This window comes from Salmo salar, chromosome ssa12 (assembly GCF_905237065.1).
Source record: "Salmo salar chromosome ssa12, Ssal_v3.1, whole genome shotgun sequence".
NCBI lineage: Eukaryota > Metazoa > Chordata > Actinopteri > Salmoniformes > Salmonidae > Salmo > Salmo salar.
In genome coordinates, this window is record NC_059453.1 from 2,652,697 (window position 1) to 2,672,500 (window position 19,804).

General features: G+C 47.9%; 1 protein-coding gene across 1 annotated transcript in view; it reads right to left on the reverse strand.

Moving 5' to 3' along the window:
- Positions 1-18,480: 18,480 nt before the first annotated feature.
- The window catches only part of LOC106590977 (voltage-dependent T-type calcium channel subunit alpha-1H), a 59,001-nt gene continuing 57,677 nt past the window's right edge, over positions 18,481-19,804 (reverse strand). The window contains exon 20 of the mRNA XM_045692036.1: positions 18,481-18,492. Coding sequence (XP_045547992.1) covers positions 18,481-18,492 — 12 coding nt within the window. The remainder of the gene's footprint in view (positions 18,493-19,804) is intronic.

Below are 19,804 nucleotides of genomic sequence, written 5' to 3' on the forward strand. Positions count from 1 at the left end.
AGTGATGGTGTGTATCTTACTGTGCTGTGTGGCTGTATGTCTGGTCTCTCCCAGAGTGATGGTGTGTATCTTACTGTGCTGTGTGGCTGTATGTCTGGTCTCTCCCAGAGTGATGGTGTGTATCTTACTGTGCTGTGTGGCTGTGTGGCTGGTCTCTCCCAGAGTGATGGTGTGTATCTTACTGTGCTGTGTGTCTGGTCTCTCCCAGATTGATGGTGTGTATCTTACTGTGCTGTGTGGCTGTATGTCTGGTCTATCCCAGAGTGATGGTATGTATCTTACTGTGCTGTGTGGCTGTGTGGCTGGTCTCTCCCAGAGTGATGGTGTGTATCTTACTGTGCTGTGTGGCTGTATGTCTGGTCTATCCCAGAGTGATGGTATGTATCTTACTGTGCTGTGTGGCTGTGTGTCTGGTCTCGCCCAGAGTGATGGTGTGTATCTTACTGTGCTGTATGTCTGGTCTCTACCAGACTGATGGTATGTATCTTACATTGCTGTGTGTCTGGTCTCCCCCAGAGTGATGGTGTGTATCTTACTGTGCTGTGTGGCTGTGTGTCTGGTCTCTCCCAGAGTGATGGTGTGTATCTTACTGTGCTGTATGTCTGGTCTCTCCCAGAGTGATGGTGTGTATCTTACTGTGCTGTGTGGCTGGTCTCTCCAGAGTGATGGTGTGTATCTTACTGTGCTGTGTGGCTGGTCTCTCCTACAGTGATGGTGTGTATCTTACTGTGCTGTGTGTCCGGTCTCTCCAGAGTGATGGTGTGTATCTTACCGTGCTGTATGTCTGGTCTCTCCAGAGTGATGGTGTGTATCTTACTGTGCTGTGTGGCTGGTCTCTCCAGAGTGATGGTGTGTATCTTACTGTGCTGTGTGGCTGTATGGCTGGTCTCTCCAGAGTGATGGTGTGTATCTTACTGTGCTGTGTGGCTGTATGTCTGGTCTCTCCCAGAGTGATGGTGTGTATCTTACTGTGCTGTGTGGCTGTATGTCTGGTCTCTCCCAGAGTGATGGTGTGTATCTTACTGTGCTGTGTGGCTGTGTGGCTGGTCTCTCCCAGAGTGATGGTGTGTATCTTACTGTGCTGTGTGTCTGGTCTCTCCCAGATTGATGGTGTGTATCTTACTGTGCTGTGTGGCTGTATGTCTGGTCTCTCCCAGAGTGATGGTATGTATCTTACTGTGCTGTGTGGCTGTGTGTCTGGTCTCGCCCAGAGTGATGGTGTGTATCTTACTGTGCTGTATGTCTGGTCTCTCCCAGAGTGATGGTATGTATCTTACAGTGCTGTGTGTCTGGTCTCTCCCAGAGTGATGGTGTGTATCTTACTGTGGTGTATGTCTGGTCTCTCCCAGAGTGATGGTGTGTATCTTACTGTGCTGTGTGGCTGGTCTCTCCAGAGTGATTTTGTGTATCTTACTGTGCTGTGTGGCTGGTCTCTCCTAGAGTGATGGTGTGTATCTTACTGTGCTGTGTGGCTGTGTGGCTGGTCTCTCCCAGAGTGATGGTGTGTATCTTACTTTGCTGTGTGGCTGGTCTCTCTCAGAGAGATGGTGTGTATCTTACTGTGCTGTATGGCTGGTCTCTCCCAGAGTGATGGTGTGTATCTTACTGTGCTGTGTGGCTGGTCTCTCCCAGAGTGATGGTGTGTATCTTTCTGTGCTGTTTGGCTGTATGTCTGTTCTCTCCAGAGTGATGGTGTGTATCTTACTGTGCTGTATGTCTGGTCTCTCCCAGAGTGATGGTGTGTGTCTTACTGTGCTGTGTGGCTGGTCTCTCCCAGATTGATGGTGTGTATCTTACTGTGCTGTGTCGCTGTATGTCTGGTCTCTCCCAGAGTGATGGTATGTATCTTACTGTGCTGTATGTCTGGTCTCTCCCAGAGTGATGGTTTGTATCTTACTGTGCTGTATGTCTGGTCTCTCCCAGAGTGATGGTATGTATCTTACAGTGCTGTGTGTCTGGTCTCTCCCAGAGTGATGGTGTTTTTCTTACTGTGCTGTGTGGCTGGTCTCTCCAGAGTAATGGTGTGTATCTTACTGTGATGTGTGGCTGTGTGTCCGGTCTCTCCAGAGTGAAGGTGTGTATCTTACTGTGCTGTATGTCTGGTCTCTCCAGGGTGATGGTGTGTTTCTTACTGTGCTGTATGTCTGTTCTCTCCCAGAGTGATGGTGTGTATCTTACTGTGCTGTGTGGCTGGTCTCTCCAGAGTAATGGTCTGTATCTTACTGTGCTGTGTGGCTGTGTGTCCGGTCTCTCCAGAGTGAAGGTGTGTATCTTACTGTGCTGTATGTCTGTTCTCTCCCAGAGTGATGGTGTGTATCTTACTGTGCTGTGTGGCTGGTCTCTCCAGAGTAATGGTGTGTATCTTACTGTGCTGTGTGGCTGTGTGTCCGGTCTCTCCAGAGTGAAGGTGTGTATCTTACTGTGCTGTATGTCTGGTCTCTCCAGAGTGATGGTGTGTTTCTTACTGTGCTGTGTGTCCTGTCTCTCCAAAGTGATGGTGTTTATCTTACTATGCTGTGTGTCTGGTCTCTCCAGAGTGATGGTGTGTATCATACTGTGCTATGTGGCTGTATGTCTGGTCTCTCCAGAGTGATGGTGTGTATCTTACTGTGCTGTGTGGCTGTATGTCTGGACTCTCCCAGAGTGATGGTGTGTATCTTACTGTGCTGTGTGGCTGGTCTCTCCCAGAGTGATGGTGTGTATCTTACTGTGCTGTGTGTCTGGTCTCTCCCAGAGTGATGGTGTGTATCTTACTGTGCTGTGTGGCTGGTCTCTCCAGAGTGATGGTGTGTATCTTACTGTGCTGTGTTGCTGTATGTCTGGACTCTCCTAGAGTGATGGTGTGTATCTTACTGTGCTGTGTGTCTGGTCTCTCCCAGATTGATGGTGTGTATCTTACTGTGCTGTGTGGCTGTGTGGCTGGTCTCTCCCAGAGTGATGGTGTGTATCTTACTGTGCTGTGTGTCTGGTCTCTCCCAGATTGATGGTGTGTATCTTACTGTGCTGTGTGGCTGTATGTCTGGTCTCTCCCAGAGTGATGGTATGTATCTTACTGTGCTGTGTGGCTGTGTGTCTGGTCTCGCCCAGAGTGATGGTGTGTATCTTACTGTGCTGTATTTCTGGTCTCTCCCAGAGTGATGGTATGTATCTTACAGTGCTGTGTGTCTGGTCTCTCCCAGAGTGATGGTATGTATCTTACTGTGCTGTGTGGCTGTGTGTCTGGTCTCGCCCAGAGTGATGGTGTGTATCTTACTGTGCTGTATGTCTGGTCTCTCCCAGAGTGATGGTATGTATCTTACAGTGCTGTGTGTCTGGTCTCTCCCAGAGTGATGGTGTGTATCTTACTGTGCTGTATGTCTGGTCTCTCACAGAGTGATGGTGTGTATCTTACTGTGCTGTGAGGCTGGTCTCTCCAGAGTGATGGTGTGTATCTTACTGTGCTGTGTGGCTGGTCTCTCCTAGAGTGATGGTGTGTATCTTACTGTGCTGTGTGGCTGTGTGTCCGGTCTCTCCAGAATGATGGTGTTTATCTTACCGTGCTGTATGTCTGGTCTCTCCAGAGTGATGGTGTGTATCTTACTGTGCTGTGTGTCCTGTCTCTCCAGAATGATGGTGTTTATCTTACTATGCTGTGTGTCTGGTCTCTCCAGAGTGATGGTGTGTATCTTTCTGTGCTGTGTGGCAGTATGTCTGGTCTCTCCCAGAGTGATGGTGTGTATCTTACTGTGCTGTGTGGCTGGTCTCTCCCAGAGTGATGGTGTGTATCTTACTGTGCTGTGTGTCTGGTCTCTCCCAGAGTGATGGTGTGTATCTTACTGTGCTGTGTGGCTGGTCTCTCCAGAGTGATGGTGTGTATCTTACTGTGCTGTGTTGCTGTATGTCTGGACTCTCCTAGAGTGATGGTGTGTATCTTACTGTGCTGTGTGTCTGGTCTCTCCCAGATTGATGGTGTGTATCTTACTGTGCTGTGTGGCTGTGTGGCTGGTCTCTCCCAGAGTGATGGTGTGTATCTTACTGTGCTGTGTTTCTGGTCTCTCCCAGATTGATGGTGTGTATCTTACTGTGCTGTGTGGCTGTATGTCTGGTCTCTCCCAGAGTGATGGTATGTATCTTACTGTGCTGTGTGGCTGTGTGTCTGGTCTCGCCCAGAGTGATGGTGTGTATCTTACTGTGCTGTATTTCTGGTCTCTCCCAGAGTGATGGTATGTATCTTACAGTGCTGTGTGTCTGGTCTCTCCCAGAGTGATGGTATGTATCTTACTGTGCTGTGTGGCTGTGTGTCTGGTCTCGCCCAGAGTGATGGTGTGTATCTTACTGTGCTGTATGTCTGGTCTCTCCCAGAGTGATGGTATGTATCTTACAGTGCTGTGTGTCTGGTCTCTCCCAGAGTGATGGTGTGTATCTTACTGTGCTGTATGTCTGGTCTCTCCCAGAGTGATGGTGTGTATCTTACTGTGCTGTGAGGCTGGTCTCTCCAGAGTGATGGTGTGTATCTTACTGTGCTGTGTGGCTGGTCTCTCCTAGAGTGATGGTGTGTATCTTACTGTGCTGTGTGGCTGTGTGTCCGGTCTCTCCAGAATGATGGTGTTTATCTTACCGTGCTGTATGTCTGGTCTCTCCAGAGTGATGGTGTGTATCTTACTGTGCTGTGTGTCCTGTCTCTCCAGAATGATGGTGTTTATCTTACTATGCTGTGTGTCTGGTCTCTCCAGAGTGATGGTGTGTATCTTTCTGTGCTGTGTGGCAGTATGTCTGGTCTCTCCCAGAGTGATGGTGTGTATCTTACTGTGCTGTGTGGCTGTGTGGCTGGTCTCTCCCAGAGTGATGGTGTGTATCTTACTGTGCTGTATGTCTGGTCTCTCCAGAGTGATGGTGTGTATCTTACTGTGCTGTGTGTCCTGTCTCTCCAGAGTGATGGTGTTTATCTTATTATGCTGTGTGTCTGGTCTCTCCAGAGTGATGGTGTGTATCTTACTGTGCTGTGTGGCTGTATGTCTGGTCTCTCCCAGAGTGATGGTGTGTATCTTACTGTGCTGTGTGGCTGTGTGTCTGGTCTCGCCCAGAGTGATGGTGTGTATCTTACTGTGCTGTATGTCTGGTCTCTCCCAGAGTGATGGTGTGTATCTGACTGTGCTGTGTGGCTGGTCTCTCCAGAGTGATTTTGTGTATCTTACTGTGCTGTGTGGCTGGTCTCTCCTAGAGTGATGGTGTGTATCTTACTGTGCTGTGTGGCTGTGTGGCTGGTCTCTCCCAGAGTGATGGTGTGTATCTTACTGTGCTGTGGGTCTGGTCTCTCCCAGAGTGATGGTGTGTATCTTACTGTGCTGTGTGGCTGGTCTCTCCAGAGTGATGGTGTGTATCTTACTGTGCTGTGTGTCCGGTCTCTCCAGAGTGATGGTTTTTATCTTACCGTGCTGTATGTCTGGTCTCTCCAGAGTGATGGTGTGTATCTTACTGTGCTGTGTGGCTGTATGTCTGGACTCTCCCAGAGTGATGGTGTGTATCTTACTGTGCTGTGTGTCTGGTCTCTCCCAGAGTGATGGTGTGTATCTTACTTTGCTGTATGGCTGGTCTCTCTCAGAGTGATGGTGTGTATCTTACTGTGCTGTGTGGCTGGTCTCTCCCAGAGTGATGGTGTGTATCTTTCTGTGCTGTCTGGCTGTATGTCTGTTCTCTCCAGAGTGATGGTGTGTATCTTACTGTGCTGTATGTCTGGTCTCTCCCAGAGTGATGGTGTGTATCTTACTGTGCTGTGTGGCTGGTCTCTCCCAGATTTATGGTGTGTATCTTACTGTGCTGTGTGGCTGTATGTCTGATCTCTCCCAGAGTGATGGTGTGTATCTTACTGTGCTGTGTGGCTGTGTGGCTGGTCTCTCCCAGAGTGATGGTGTGTATCTTACTGTGCTGTGTGGCTGGTCTCTCCCAGATTGATGGTGTGTATCTTACTGTGCTGTGTGGCTGTATGTCTGGTCTCTCCCAGAGTGATGGTATGTATCTTACTGTGCTGTGTGGCTGTGTGTCTGGTCTCGCCCAGAGTGATGGTGTGTATCTTACTATGCTGTGTGTCTGGTCTCTCCAGAGTGATGGTGTGTATCTTACTGTGCTGTGTGGCTGTATGTCTGGACTCTCCTAGAGTGATGGTGTGTATCTTACTGTGCTGTGTGGCTGTATGTCTGGTCTCTCCCAGAGTGATGGTGTGTATCTTACTGTGCTGTGTGGCAGTATGTCTGGTCTCTCCCAGAGTGATGGTGTGTATCTTACTGTGCTGTGTGGCTGTGTGGCTGGTCTCTCCCAGAGTGATGGTGTGTATCTTACTGTGCTGTGTGTCTGGTCTCTCCCAGATTGATGTTGTGTATCTTACTGTGCTGTGTGGCTGTATGTCTGGTCTCTCCCAGAGTGATGGTGTGTATCTTACTGTGCTGTGTGGCTGTGTGTCTGGTCTCTCCCAGAGTGATGGTGTGTATCTTACTGTGCTGTATGTCTGGTCTCTCCCAGAGTGATGGTGTGTATCTTACTGTGCTGTGTGGCTGGTCTCTCCAGAGTGATGGTGTGTATCTTACTGTGCTGTGTGTCCGGTCTCTCCAGAGTGATGGTGTTTATCTTACCGTGCTGTATGTCTGGTCTCTCCAGAGTGATGGTGTGTATCTTACTGTGCTGTGTGGCTGTATGTCTGGACTCTCCCAGAGTGATGGTGTGTATCTTACTGTGCTGTGTGGCTGTGTGTCTGGTCTCTCCCAGAGTGATGGTGTGTATCTTACTGTGCTGTGTGGCTGTATGTCTGGTCTCTCCCAGAGTGATGGTGTGTATCTTACTGTGCTGTGTGGCAGTATGTCTGGTCTCTCCCAGAGTGATGGTGTGTATCTTACTGTGCTGTGTGGCTGTGTGGCTGGTCTCTCCCAGAGTGATGGTGTGTATCTTACTGTGCTGTGTGTCTGGTCTCTCCCAGATTGATGTTGTGTATCTTACTGTGCTGTGTGGCTGTATGTCTGGTCTCTCCCAGAGTGATGGTGTGTATCTTACTGTGCTGTGTGGCTGTGTGTCTGGTCTCTCCCAGAGTGATGGTGTGTATCTTACTGTGCTGTATGTCTGGTCTCTCCCAGAGTGATGGTGTGTATCTTACTGTGCTGTGTGGCTGTGTGTCTGGTCTCTCCCAGAGTGATGGTGTGTATCTTACTGTGCTGTGTGTCCGGTCTCTCCAGAGTGATGGTGTTTATCTTACCGTGCTGTATGTCTGGTCTCTCCAGAGTGATGGTGTGTATCTTACTGTGCTGTGTGGCTGTATGTCTGGACTCTCCCAGAGTGATGGTGTGTATCTTAATGTGCTGTGTGGCTGTGTGTCTGGTCTCACCCAGAGTGATGGTGTGTATCTTACTGTGCTGTGTGGCTGTATGTCTGGTCTCTCCCAGAGTGATGGTGTGTATCTTACTGTGCTGTGTGGCTGGTCTCTCCTAGAGTGATGGTGTGTATCTTACTGTGCTGTGTGGCTGTGTGTCTGGTCTCTCCCAGAGTGATGGTGTGTATCTTACTGTGCTGTGTGGCTGGTCTCTCCAGAGTGATGGTGTGTATCTTACTGTGCTGTGTGTCCGGTCTCTCCAGAGTGATGGTGTTTATCTTACCGTGCTGTATGTCTGGTCTCTCCAGAGTGATGGTGTGTATCTTACTATGCTGTGTGGCTGGTCTCTCCAGAGTGATGGTGTGTATCTTACTGTGCTGTGTGGCTGTATGGCTGGTCTCTCCAGAGTGATGGTGTGTATCTTACTGTGCTGTGTGTCCTGTCTTTCCAGAGTGATGGTGTTTATCTTACTATGCTGTGTGTCTGGTCTCTCCAGAGTGATGGTGTGTATCTTACTGTGCTGTGTGGCTGTATGTCTGGACTCTCCTAGAGTGATGGTGTGTATCTTACTGTGCTGTGTGGCTGTATGTCTGGTCTCTCCCAGAGTGATGGTGTGTATCTTACTGTGCTATGTGGCTGTATGTCTGGTCTCTCCCAGAGTTATGGAGTGTATCTTACTGTGCTGTGTGGCTGTGTGTCTGGTCTCTCCCAGAGTGATGGTGTGTATCTTACTGTGCTGTGTGCTTTCTGGTCTCTCCCAGATTGATGGTGTGTATCTTACTGTGCTGTGTGGCTGTGTCTCTGGTCTCTCCCAGAGTGATGGCTGTATCGGTATGTATCTTACTGTGCTGTGTGGCTGTGTCTCTGGTCTCTCCCAGAGTGATGGTGTGTATCTTACTGTGCTGTATGTCTAATCTCTCCCAGAGTGATGGTGTGTATCTTACTGTGCTGTGTGTCTGGTCTCTCCAGAGTGATGGTGTGTATCTTACTGTGCTGTGTGGCTGGTCTCTCCCTAGAGTGATGGTGTGTATCTTACTGTGCTGTGTGGCTGTGTGGCTGGTCTCTCCCAGAGTGATGGTGTGTATCTTACTGTGCTGTGTGTCTGGTCTCTCCCAGAGTGATGGTGTGTATCTTACTGTGCTGTGTGGCTGGTCTCTCCAGAGTGATGGTGTGTATCTTACTGTGCTGTGTGTCCGGTCTCTCCAGAGTGATGGTGTTTATCTTACCGTGCTGTATGTCTGGTCTCTCCAGAGTGATGGTGTGTATCTTACTGTGCTGTGTGGCTGTATGTCTGGACTCTCCCAGAGTGATGGTGTGTATCTTACTGTGCTGTGTGGCTGTGTGGCTGTGTGGCTGGTCTCTCCCAGAGTGATGGTGTGTATCTTACTGTGCTGTGTGTCTGGTCTCTCCCAGAGTGATGGTGTGTATCTTACTGTGCTGTATGGCTGGTCTCTCCCAGAGTGATGGTGTGTATCTTACTGTGCTGTGTGGCTGGTCTCTCCCAGAGTGATGGTGTGTATCTTTCTGTGCTGTCTGGCTGTATGTCTGTTCTCTCCAGAGTGATGGTCTGTATCTTACTGTGCTGTATGTCTGGTCTCTCCCAGAGTGATGGTGTGTATCTTACTGTGCTGTGTGGCTGGTCTCTCCCAGATTGATGGTGTGTATCTTACTGTGCTGTGTGGCTGTATGTCTGGTCTCTCCCAGAGTGATGGTATGTATCTTACTGTGCTGTATGTCTGGTCTCTCCCAGAGTGATGGTGTGTATCTTACTGTGCTGTATGTCTGGTCTCTCCCAGAGTGATGGTATGTATCTTACAGTGCTGTGTGTCTGGTCTCTCCCAGAGTGATGGTGTGTATCTTACTGTGCTGTGTGGCTGTGTGTCTGGTCTCTCCCAGAGTGATGGTGTGTATCTTACTGTGCTGTATGTCTGGTCTCTCCCAGAGTGATGGTGTGTATCTTACTGTGCTGTGTGGCTGGTCTCTCCAGAGTGATGGTGTGTATCTTACTGTGCTGTGTGGCTGGTCTCTCCTAGAGTGATGGTGTGTATCTTACTGTGCTGTGTGGCTGTATGTCTGGTCTCTCCAGAGTGATGGTGTGTATCTTACTGTGCTGTGTGGCTGTATGTCTGGACTCTCCCAGAGTGATGGTGTGTATCTTACTGTGCTGTGTGGCTGGTCTCTCCCAGAGTGATGGTGTGTATCTTACTGTGCTGTGTGGCTGGTCTCTCCAGAGTGATGGTGTGAATCTTACTGTGCTGTGTGGCTGTATGGCTGGTCTCTCCAGAGTGATGGTGTGTATCTTACTGTGCTGTGTGTCCTGTCACTCCAGAGTGATGGTGTTTATCTTACTATGCTGTGTGTCTGGTCTCTCCAGAGTGATGGTGTGTATCTTACAGTGCTGTGTGGCTGTATGGCTGGTCTCTCCAGAGTGATGGTGTGTATCTTACTGTGCTGTATGTCTGGTCTCTCCCAGAGTGATGGTATGTATCTTACAGTGCTGTGAGTCTGGTCTCTCCCAGAGTGATGGTGTGTATCTTACTGTGCTGTGTGGCTGTGTGTCTGGTCTCTCCCAGAGTGATGGTGTGTATCTTACTGTGCTGTATGTCTGGTCTCTCCCAGAGTGATGGTGTGTATCCTACTGTGCTGTTTTGCTGGTCTCTCCAGAGTGATGGTGTGTATCTTACTGTGCTGTGTGGCTGGTCTCTCCTAGAGTGATGGTGTGTATCTTACTGTGCTGTGTGGCTGTGTGGCTGGTCTCTCCCAGAGTGATGGTGTGTATCTTACTGTGCTGTGTGGCTGGTCTCTCCAGAGTGATGGTGTGTATCTTACTGTGCTGTGTGTCCGGTCTCTCCAGAGTGATGGTGTTTATCTTACCGTGCTGTATGTCTGGTCTCTCCAGAGTGATGGTGTGTATCTTACTGTGCTGTGTGGCTGTATGTCTGGACTCTCCCAGAGTGATGGTGTGTATCTTACTGTGCTGTGTGGCTGTGTGGCTGGTCTCTCCCAGAGTGATGGTGTGTATCTTACTGTGCTGTGTGTCTGGTCTCTCCCAGAGTGATGGTGTGTATCTTACTGTGCTGTATGGCTGGTCTCTCCCAGACTGATGGTGTGTATCTTACTGTGCTGTCTGGCTGGTCTCTCCCAGAGTGATGGTGTGTATCTTACTGTGCTGTGTGGCTGTATGTCTGGTCTCTCCAGAGTGATGGTGTGTATCTTACTGTGCTGTGTGGCTGGTCTCTCCCAGAGTGATGGTGTGTATCTTATTGTGGTGTGTCTGGTCTCTCCCAGAGTGATTGTGTGTATCTTACTGTGCTGTGTGGCTGGTCTCTCCCAGAGTGATGGTGTGTATCTTACTGTGCTGTGTGGCTGGTCTCTCCCAGAGTGATTGTGTGTATCTTACTGTGCTGTATGTCTGCTCTCTCCCAGAGTGATGGTGTGTATCTTACTGTGCTGTGTGGCTGGTCTCTCCCAGATTGATGGTGTGTATCTTACTGTGCTGTGTGGCTGTATGTCTGGTCTCTCCCAGAGTGATGGTATGTATCTTACTGTGCTGTATGTCTGGTCTCTCCCAGAGTGATGGTGTGTATCTTACTGTGCTGTATGTCTGGTCTCTCCCAGAGTGATGGTATGTATCTTACAGTGCTGTGTGTCTGGTCTCTCCCAGAGTGATGGTGTGTATCTTACTGTGCTGTGTGGCTGTGTGTCTGGTCTCTCCCAGAGTGATGGTGTGTATCTTACTGTGCTGTATGTCTGGTCTCTCCCAGAGTGATGGTGTGTATCTTACTGTGCTGTGTGGCTGGTCTCTCCAGAGTGATGGTGTGTATCTTACTGTGCTGTGTGGCTGGTCTCTCCTAGAGTGATGGTGTGTATCTTACTGTGCTGTGTGGCTGTGTGTCCGGTCTCTCCAGAGTGATGGTGTTTATCTTACCGTGCTGTATGTCTGGTCTCTCCAGAGTGATGGTGTGTATCTTACTGTGCTGTGTGTCCTGTCTCTCCATTGTGATGGTGTTTATCTTACTATGCTGTGTGTCTGGTCTCTCCAGAGTGATGGTGTGTATCTTACTGTGCTGTGTGGCTGTATGTCTGGTCTCTCCAGAGTGATGGTGTGTATCTTACTGTGCTGTGTGGCTGTATGTCTGGACTCTCCCAGAGTGATGGTGTGTATCTTACTGTGCTGTGTGGCTGGTCTCTCCCAGAGTGATGGTGTGTATCTTACTGTGCTGTGTGGCTGGTCTCTCCAGAGTGATGGTGTGTATCTTACTGTGCTGTGTGGCTGTGTGTCTGGTCTCTCCCAGAGTGATGGTGTGTATCTTACTGTGCTGTATGTCTGGTCTCTCCCAGAGTGATGGTGTGTATCCTACTGTGCTGTTTTGCTGGTCTCTCCAGAGTGATGGTGTGTATCTTACTGTGCTGTGTGGCTGGTCTCTCCTAGAGTGATGGTGTGTATCTTACTGTGCTGTGTGGCTGTGTGGCTGGTCTCTCCCAGAGTGATGGTGTGTATCTTACTGTGCTGTGTGGCTGGTCTCTCCAGAGTGATGGTGTGTATCTTACTGTGCTGTGTGTCCGGTCTCTCCAGAGTGATGGTGTTTATCTTACCGTGCTGTATGTCTGGTCTCTCCAGAGTGATGGTGTGTATCTTACCGTGCTGTGTGGCTGTATGTCTGGACTCTCCCAGAGTGATGGTGTGTATCTTACTGTGCTGTGTGGCTGTGTGGCTGGTCTCTCCCAGAGTGATGGTGTGTATCTTACTGTGCTGTGTGTCTGGTCTCTCCCAGAGTGATGGTGTGTATCTTACTGTGCTGTATGGCTGGTCTCTCCCAGACTGATGGTGTGTATCTTACTGTGCTGTCTGGCTGGTCTCTCCCAGAGTGATGGTGTGTATTTTACTGTGCTGTGTGGCTGTATGTCTGGTCTCTCCAGAGTGATGGTGTGTATCTTACTGTGCTGTGTGGCTGGTCTCTCCCAGAGTGATGGTGTGTATCTTATTGTGGTGTCTCTTGTCTCTCCCAGAGTGATTGTGTGTATCTTACTGTGCTGTGTGGCTGGTCTCTCCCAGAGTGATGGTGTGTATCTTACTGTGCTGTGTGGCTGGTCTCTCCCAGAGTGATTGTGTGTATCTTACTGTGCTGTGTGGCTGGTGTCTCCAGAGTGATGGTGTGTATCTTACTGTGCTGTGTGTCTGGTCTCTCCCAGAGTGATGGTGTGTATCTTACTGTGCTGTGTGTCTGGTCTCTCCCAGAGTGATGGTGTGTTTCTTACTGTGCTGTGTGGCTGTATGTCTGGTCTCTCCCAGAGTGATGGTGTGTATCTTACTGTGCTGTATGTCTGGTCTCTCTAGAGTGATGGTGTGTATCTTACTGTGCTGTGTCGCTGTATGTCTGGTCTCTCCAGAGTGATGGTGTACCTCTTACTGTGCTGTATGTCTGGTCTCTCCCAGAGTGATGGTGTGTATCTTACTGTGCTGTGTGGCTGTATGTCTGGTCTCTCCAGAGTGATGGTGTTCATCTTACTGTGCTGTATGTCTGGTCTCTCCCAGAGTGATGGTGTGTATCATACTGTGCTGTGTAGCTGGTCTCTCCCAGAGTGATGGTGTGTATCTTACTGTGCTGCGTGGCTGGTCTCTCCCTGAGTGATGGTGTGTATCTTACTGTGCTGTGGGGCTGTATGTCTGGTCTCTCCAGAGTGATGGTGTATATCTTACTGTGCTGTGTGGCTGTGTGTCTGGTCTCTCCCAGAGTGATGGTCTGTATCTTACTGTGCTGTATGTCTGGTCTCTCCCAGAGTGATGGTGGGTATCTTACTGTGTTGTGTGTCCGGTCTCTCCAGAGTGATGGTGTTTATCTTACTATGCTGTGTGTCTGGTCTCTCCAGAGTGATGGTGTGTATCTTACTGTGCTGTGTGGCTGGTCACTCCCAGAGTGATGGTGTGTATCTTACTGTGCTCTTTGGCTGTGTGTCTGGTCTTTCCCATGGTGATGGTATGCATCTTACTGTGCTGTGATGCTGTGTGTCTGGTCTCTCCAAAGTGATGGTGTGTATCATACTGTGCTGTGTGGCTGGTCTCTCCCAGAGTGAATGTGTGTATCTTACTGTGCTGTGTGGCTGGTCTCTCCCTGAGTGATGGTGTGTATCTTACTGTGCTGTGTAGCTGTATGTCTGGTCTCTCCCAGAGTGATGGTGTGTATCTTACTGTGCTGTGTGGCTGGTCTCTCCCAGAGTGAATGTGTGTATCTTACTGTGCTGTGTGGCTGGTCTCTCCCTGAGTGATGGTGTGTATCTTACTGTGCTGTGTAGCTGTATGTCTGGTCTCTCCCAGAGTGATGGTGTGTATCTTACTGTGCTGTGTGTCTGGTCTCTCCCAGAGTGATGGTGTGTATCTTACTGTGCTGTGTGGCTGGTCTCTCCCAGAGTGATGGTGTGTATCTTACTGTGCTGTATGTCTGGTCTCTCCCAGAGTGATGGTGTGTATCTTACTGTGCTGTGTGGCTGGTCTCTCCCTGAGTGATGGTCTGTATCTTACTGTGCTGTATGTCTGGTCTCTCCCAGAGTGATGGTGTGTATCTTACTGTGCTGTGTGGCTGTGTGTCTGGTCTCTCCCAGAGTGATGGTGTGTATCTTACTGTGCTGTGTGTCTGGTCTCTCCCAGAGTGATGGTGTTTATCTTACTGTGCTTTGTGGCTGTGTGGCTGGTCTCTCCCAGAGTGATGGTGTGTATCTTACTGGTCTGTGTGGCTGGTCTCTCCCAGAGTGGTGGTGTGAATCTTACTGTGCTGTGTGGCTGGTCTCTCCCAGAGTGATGGTGTGTATCTTTCTGTGCTGTGTGGCTGTGTGTCTGGTCTCTCCCAGTGTGATGGTGTGTACCTTACTGTGCTGTGTGTCATGTCTCTCCCAGAGTGATGGGTGTGTATCTTACTGTGCTGTGTGGCTGTATGTCTGGTCTCTCCCAGAGTGACGGTGTGTATCTTACTGTGCTGTGTGGCTGTGTAGCTGGTCTCTCCCAGAGTGATGGTGTGTATCTTACTGTGCTGTGTGGCTGGTCTCTCCCAGAGTGATGGTGTGTATCTTTCTGTGCTGAATGTCTGGTCTCTCCCAGAGTAATGGTGTGTATCTTACTGTGCTGTGTGGCTGGTCTCTCCCAGATTGATGGTGTGTATCTTACTGTGCTGTGTGGCTGTATGTCTGGTCTCTCCCAGAGTGATGTAATGTATCTTACTGTGCTGTGTGTCTGTGTGTCTGGTCTCGCCCAGAGTGATGGTGTGTATCTTACTGTGCTGTATGTCTGGTCTCTCCCAGAGTGATGGTATGTATCTTACAGTGCTGTGTGTCTGGTCTCTCCCAGAGTGATGGTGTGTATCTTACTGTGCTGTGTGGCTGGTCTCTCCAGAGTGATGGTGTGTATCTTACTGTGCTGTGTGGCTGGTCTCTCCTAGAGTGATGGTTTGTATCTTACTGTGCTGTGTGGCTGTGTGGCTGGTCTCTCCCAGAGTGATGGTGTGTATCTTACTGTGCTGTGTGTCTGGTCTCTCCCAGAGTGATGGTGTGTATCTTACTGTGCTGTGTGGCTGGTCTCTCCCAGAGTGATGGTGTGTATCTTACTGTGCTGTGTGTCTGGTCTCTCCCAGAGTGATGGTGTGTATCTTACTGTGCTGTGTGTCTGGTCTCTCCCAGAGTGATGGTGTGTATCTTACTGTGCTGTGTGTCTGGTCTCTCCCAGAGTGATGGTGTGTATCTTACTGTGCTGTGTGTCTGGTCTCTCCAGAGTGATGGTGTGTATCTTACTGTGCTGTGTGGCTGTATGTCTGGTCTCTCCCAGAGTGACGGTGTGTATCTTACTGTGCTGTGTGGCTGTGTAGCTGGTCTCTCCCAGAGTGATGGTGTGTATCTTACTGTGCTGTGTGGCTGGTCTCTCCCAGAGTGATGGTGTGTATCTTTCTGTGCTGAATGTCTGGTCTCTCCCAGAGTAATGGTGTGTATCTTACTGTGCTGTGTGGCTGGTCTCTCCCAGATTGATGGTGTGTATCTTACTGTGCTGTGTGGCTGTATGTCTGGTCTCTCCCAGAGTGATGTAATGTATCTTACTGTGCTGTGTGTCTGTGTGTCTGGTCTCGCCCAGAGTGATGGTGTGTATCTTACTGTGCTGTATGTCTGGTCTCTCCCAGAGTGATGGTATGTATCTTACAGTGCTGTGTGTCTGGTCTCTCCCAGAGTGATGGTGTGTATCTTACTGTGCTGTGTGGCTGGTCTCTCCAGAGTGATGGTGTGTATCTTACTGTGCTGTGTGGCTGGTCTCTCCTAGAGTGATAGTTTGTATCTTACTGTGCTGTGTGGCTGTGTGGCTGGTCTCTCCCAGAGTGATGGTGTGTATCTTACTGTGCTGTGTGTCTGGTCTCTCCCAGAGTGATGGTGTGTATCTTACTGTGCTGTGTGTCTGGTCTCTCCAGAGTGATGGTGTGTATCTTACTGTGTTAGGGGGAGTGATGAGCTCTACAGCAGAGTCTCACAACTCAATCGCTGGTTGAAAACTGTTTTCTGCCCCTCCCAAAAGATAGAATTTGTAGATAATTGGCCCTCTTTCTGGGACTCACCCACAAACAGGACCAAGCCTGGCCTGTTGAGGAGTGACGGACTCCATCCTAGCTGGAGGGGTGCTCTCATCTTATCTACGAACATAGACAGGGCTCTAACTCCTCTAGCTCCACAATGAAATAGGGTGCAGGCCAGGCAGCAGGCTGTTAGCCAGCCTGCCAGCTTAGTGGAGTCTGCCACTAGCACAGTCAGCGTAGTAAGCTCAGCTTTCCCCATTGAGACCGTGTCTGTGCCTCGATCTAGGTTGGGCAAAATTAAAAATGGCGGTGTTCGCTTTAGCAATCTCACTAGTATAAAGACCTCCTCCATTCCTGCCATTATTGAAAGAGATTGTGATACCTCACATCTCAATATTGGGTTACTTAATGTTAGATCCCTCACTTCCAAGGCAGTTATAGTCAATGAACTAATCACTGATAATAATCTTGATGTGATTGGCCTGACTGAAACATGGCTTAAGCCTGATGAATTTACTGTGTTAAATGAGGCCTCACCCCCTGGTTACACTAGTGACCATACCCCCCGTGCATCCGGCAAAGGCGGAGGTGTTGCTAATATTTACGATAGCAAATTTCAATTTACAAAAAAAAAAACAATGACGTTTTCGTCTTTTGAGCTTCTAGTCATGAAATCTATGCAGCCTACTCAATCACTTTTTATAGCTACTGTTTACAGGCCTCCTGGGCCATATGCAGTGTTCCTCACTGAGTTCCCTGAATTCCTATCGGATCTTGTAGTCATAGTAGATAATATTCTAATTTTTGGTGACTTTAACATTCACATGGAAAAGTCCACAGACCCACTCCAAAAGGCTTTCGGAGCCATCATCGACTCAGTGGGTTTTGTCCAACATGTCTCTGGACCTACTCACTGCCACAGTCATACTCTGGACCTAGTTTTGTCCCATGGAATAAATGTTGTGGATCTTAATGTTTTTCCTCATAATCCTGGACTATCGGACCACCATTTTATTACGTTTGCAATCGCAACAAATAATCTGCTCAGACCCCAACCAAGGAGCATTAAAAGTCGTGCTATAAATTCTCAGACAACCCAAAGATTCCTTGATGCCCTTTCAGACTGCCTCTGCCTACCCAAGGACGTCAGAGGACAAAAATCAGTTAACCTCTTATGGCTAGGGGGCAGTATTTTCACGGCTGGATAAAAAACGTACCCGATTTAATCTGGTTACTAATCCTACCCAGTAACTAGAATATGCATATACTTATTATATATGGATAGAAAACACCCTAAAGTTTCTAAAACTGTTTGAATGGTGTCTGTGAGTATAACAGAACTCAAATGGCAGGTCAAAACCTGAGAGATTCCTTTACAGGAAGTGGCCTGTCTGACCATTTCTTGAACTTCTTTTCCATCTCTATCTTTTACTAAGGATCTCTGCTCTAACGTGACACTTCCCATGTCTTCCATAGGCTCTCAGAGCCCGGGAAAAAACAGAATGTCGTCATTCCAGCCCCAGGCTGAAACACATTATCGCCTTTCTCAAGTGGCCGATCAAGGGACTCTGGGCTTATGCGTGTGACCCGACCGCCCCCGCCTTTGTGATTTTTTCCTCTGTTTGCCGAAAAGGAGATTCCCTGTCGGAATATTATCGCTTTTCTACGAGAAAAATGGCGTAAAAATTGATTTTAAACAGCGGTTGACATGCTTCGAAGTACGGTAATGGAATATTTAGAATTTTTTTGTCACGAATTGCGCCATGCGCTCGACCCTTATTTACCATTTCGGATAGTGTCTGGGACGCACGAACAAAACACCGCTATTCGGATATAACGATGGATTATTTTGGACCAAACCAACATTTGTTATTGAAGTAGCAGTCCTGGGAGTGCATTCTGACGAAGACAACAAAAGGTAATCAAACTTTTATAATAGTAAACCTGATATTGGTGAGTGCTAAACTTGCCGGGTGTCTAAATAGCTAGCCCGTGATGCCTGGGCTATGTACTTAGAATATTGCAAAATGTGCTTTCACCAAAAAGCTATTTTAAAATCGGACATATCGAGTGCATAGAGGAGGTCTGTATCTATAATTCTTAAAATAATTGTTATGCTTTTTGTGAACGTTTATCGTGAGTAATTTAGTAAAATCTTAGCAAATTCCTCCGGAAGTTTGCGGGGGTATGCTAGTTCTGAACGTCACATGCTAATGTAAAAAGCTGTTTTTTTATATAAATATGAACTTGATTGAACAAAACATGCATGTATTGTATAACATAATGTCCTAGGTGTGTCATCTGATGAAGATCATCAAAGGTTAGTGCTGCATTTAGCTGTCTTCTGGGTTTTTGTGACATTATATGCTAGCTTGAAAAATGGGTGTCTGATTATTTCTGGCTTGGTACTCTGCTGACATAATCTAATGTTTTGCTTTCGTTGTAAAGCCTTTTTGAAATCGGACAGTGTGGTTAGATAAAGGAGAGTCTTGTCTTTAAAATGCTGTGAAATAGTCATATGTTTGAAAAATTGAAGTTTTTGTATTTTTGAGGAATTTGTAATTCGCGCCACGCCTATCATTGGATATTGGAGCAGGTGTTCCTCTAGCGGAACGACTAGATGTAAGAGGTTATTAACCACCTAACCGAGGAACTCAATTTAACCTTTGCAATACCCTAGATGCAGTTGCACCCCTAAAAACTAAAAACATCTGTCATAAGAAACTAGCTCCCTGGTATACAGAAAATACACGAGCTCTGAAGCAAGCTTCCAGAAAATTGGAACGGAAATGGCGCCACACCAAACTGGAAGTCTTCCGACTAGCTTGGAAAGACAGTACCGTGCAGTATCGAAGAGCCCTCATTGCTGCTCGATCACCCTATTTTTCCAACTTAATTGAGGAAAATAAGAACAATCCGAAATTTCTTTTTGATACTGTCGCAAAGCTAACTAAAAAGCAGCCTTCGCAAATGGAGGATGGCTTTCACTTCAGCAGTAATACATTTATGAACTTCTTTGAGGAAAAGATCATGATCATTAGAAAGCAAATTACAGACTCCTCTTTAAATCTGGGTATTCCTCCAAAGCTCCATTGTCCTGAGTCTACACAACTCTGCCAGGACCTAGGATCAAGGGAGATACTAAAGTGTTTTAGTACTATATCTCTTGACACAATGATGAAAATAATCATGGCCTCCAAACCCTCAAGCTGCATACTGGACCCTATTCCAACTAAACTACTGAAAGAGCTGCTTCATGTGCTTGGCCCTCCTATGTTGAACATAATAAACGGCTCTCTATCCACCGGATGTGTACCAAGCTCACGAAAAGTGGCAGTAATAAAGCCTCTCTTGAAAAAGCCGAATCTTGATCCAGAAATTATAAAAAACTATCGGCCTATATCGAATCTTCCATTCCTCTCAAAAAATTTAGAAAAAGCTGTTGCACAGCAAATCACTGCCTTCCTGAAGACAAACAATGTCTACGAAACGCTTCAGTCTGGTTTTAGACCCCGTCATAGCACTGAGACTGCACTTGTGAAGGTGGTAAATGACCTTTTAATGACGTCAGACCGAGGCTCTGCATCTGTCCTCGTTCTCCTAGATCTTAGTGCCGCTTTTGATACCATCGATCACCACATTCTTTTGGAGAGATTGCAAACCCAAATTGGTCTACATGGACAAGTTCTGGCCTGGTTTAGATCCTATCTGTCGGAAATATATCAGTTTGTCTCTGTGAATGGTTTGTCCTCTGACAAATCAATTGTAAATTTCGTTGTTCCTCAAGGTTCCGTTTTAGGACCACTATTGTTTTCACTATATATTTTACCTCTTGGGGATGTCATTCGAAAACATAATGTTAAATTTCACTGCTATGCGGACGACACACAGCTGTACATTTCAATGAAACATGGTGAAGCCCCAAAAT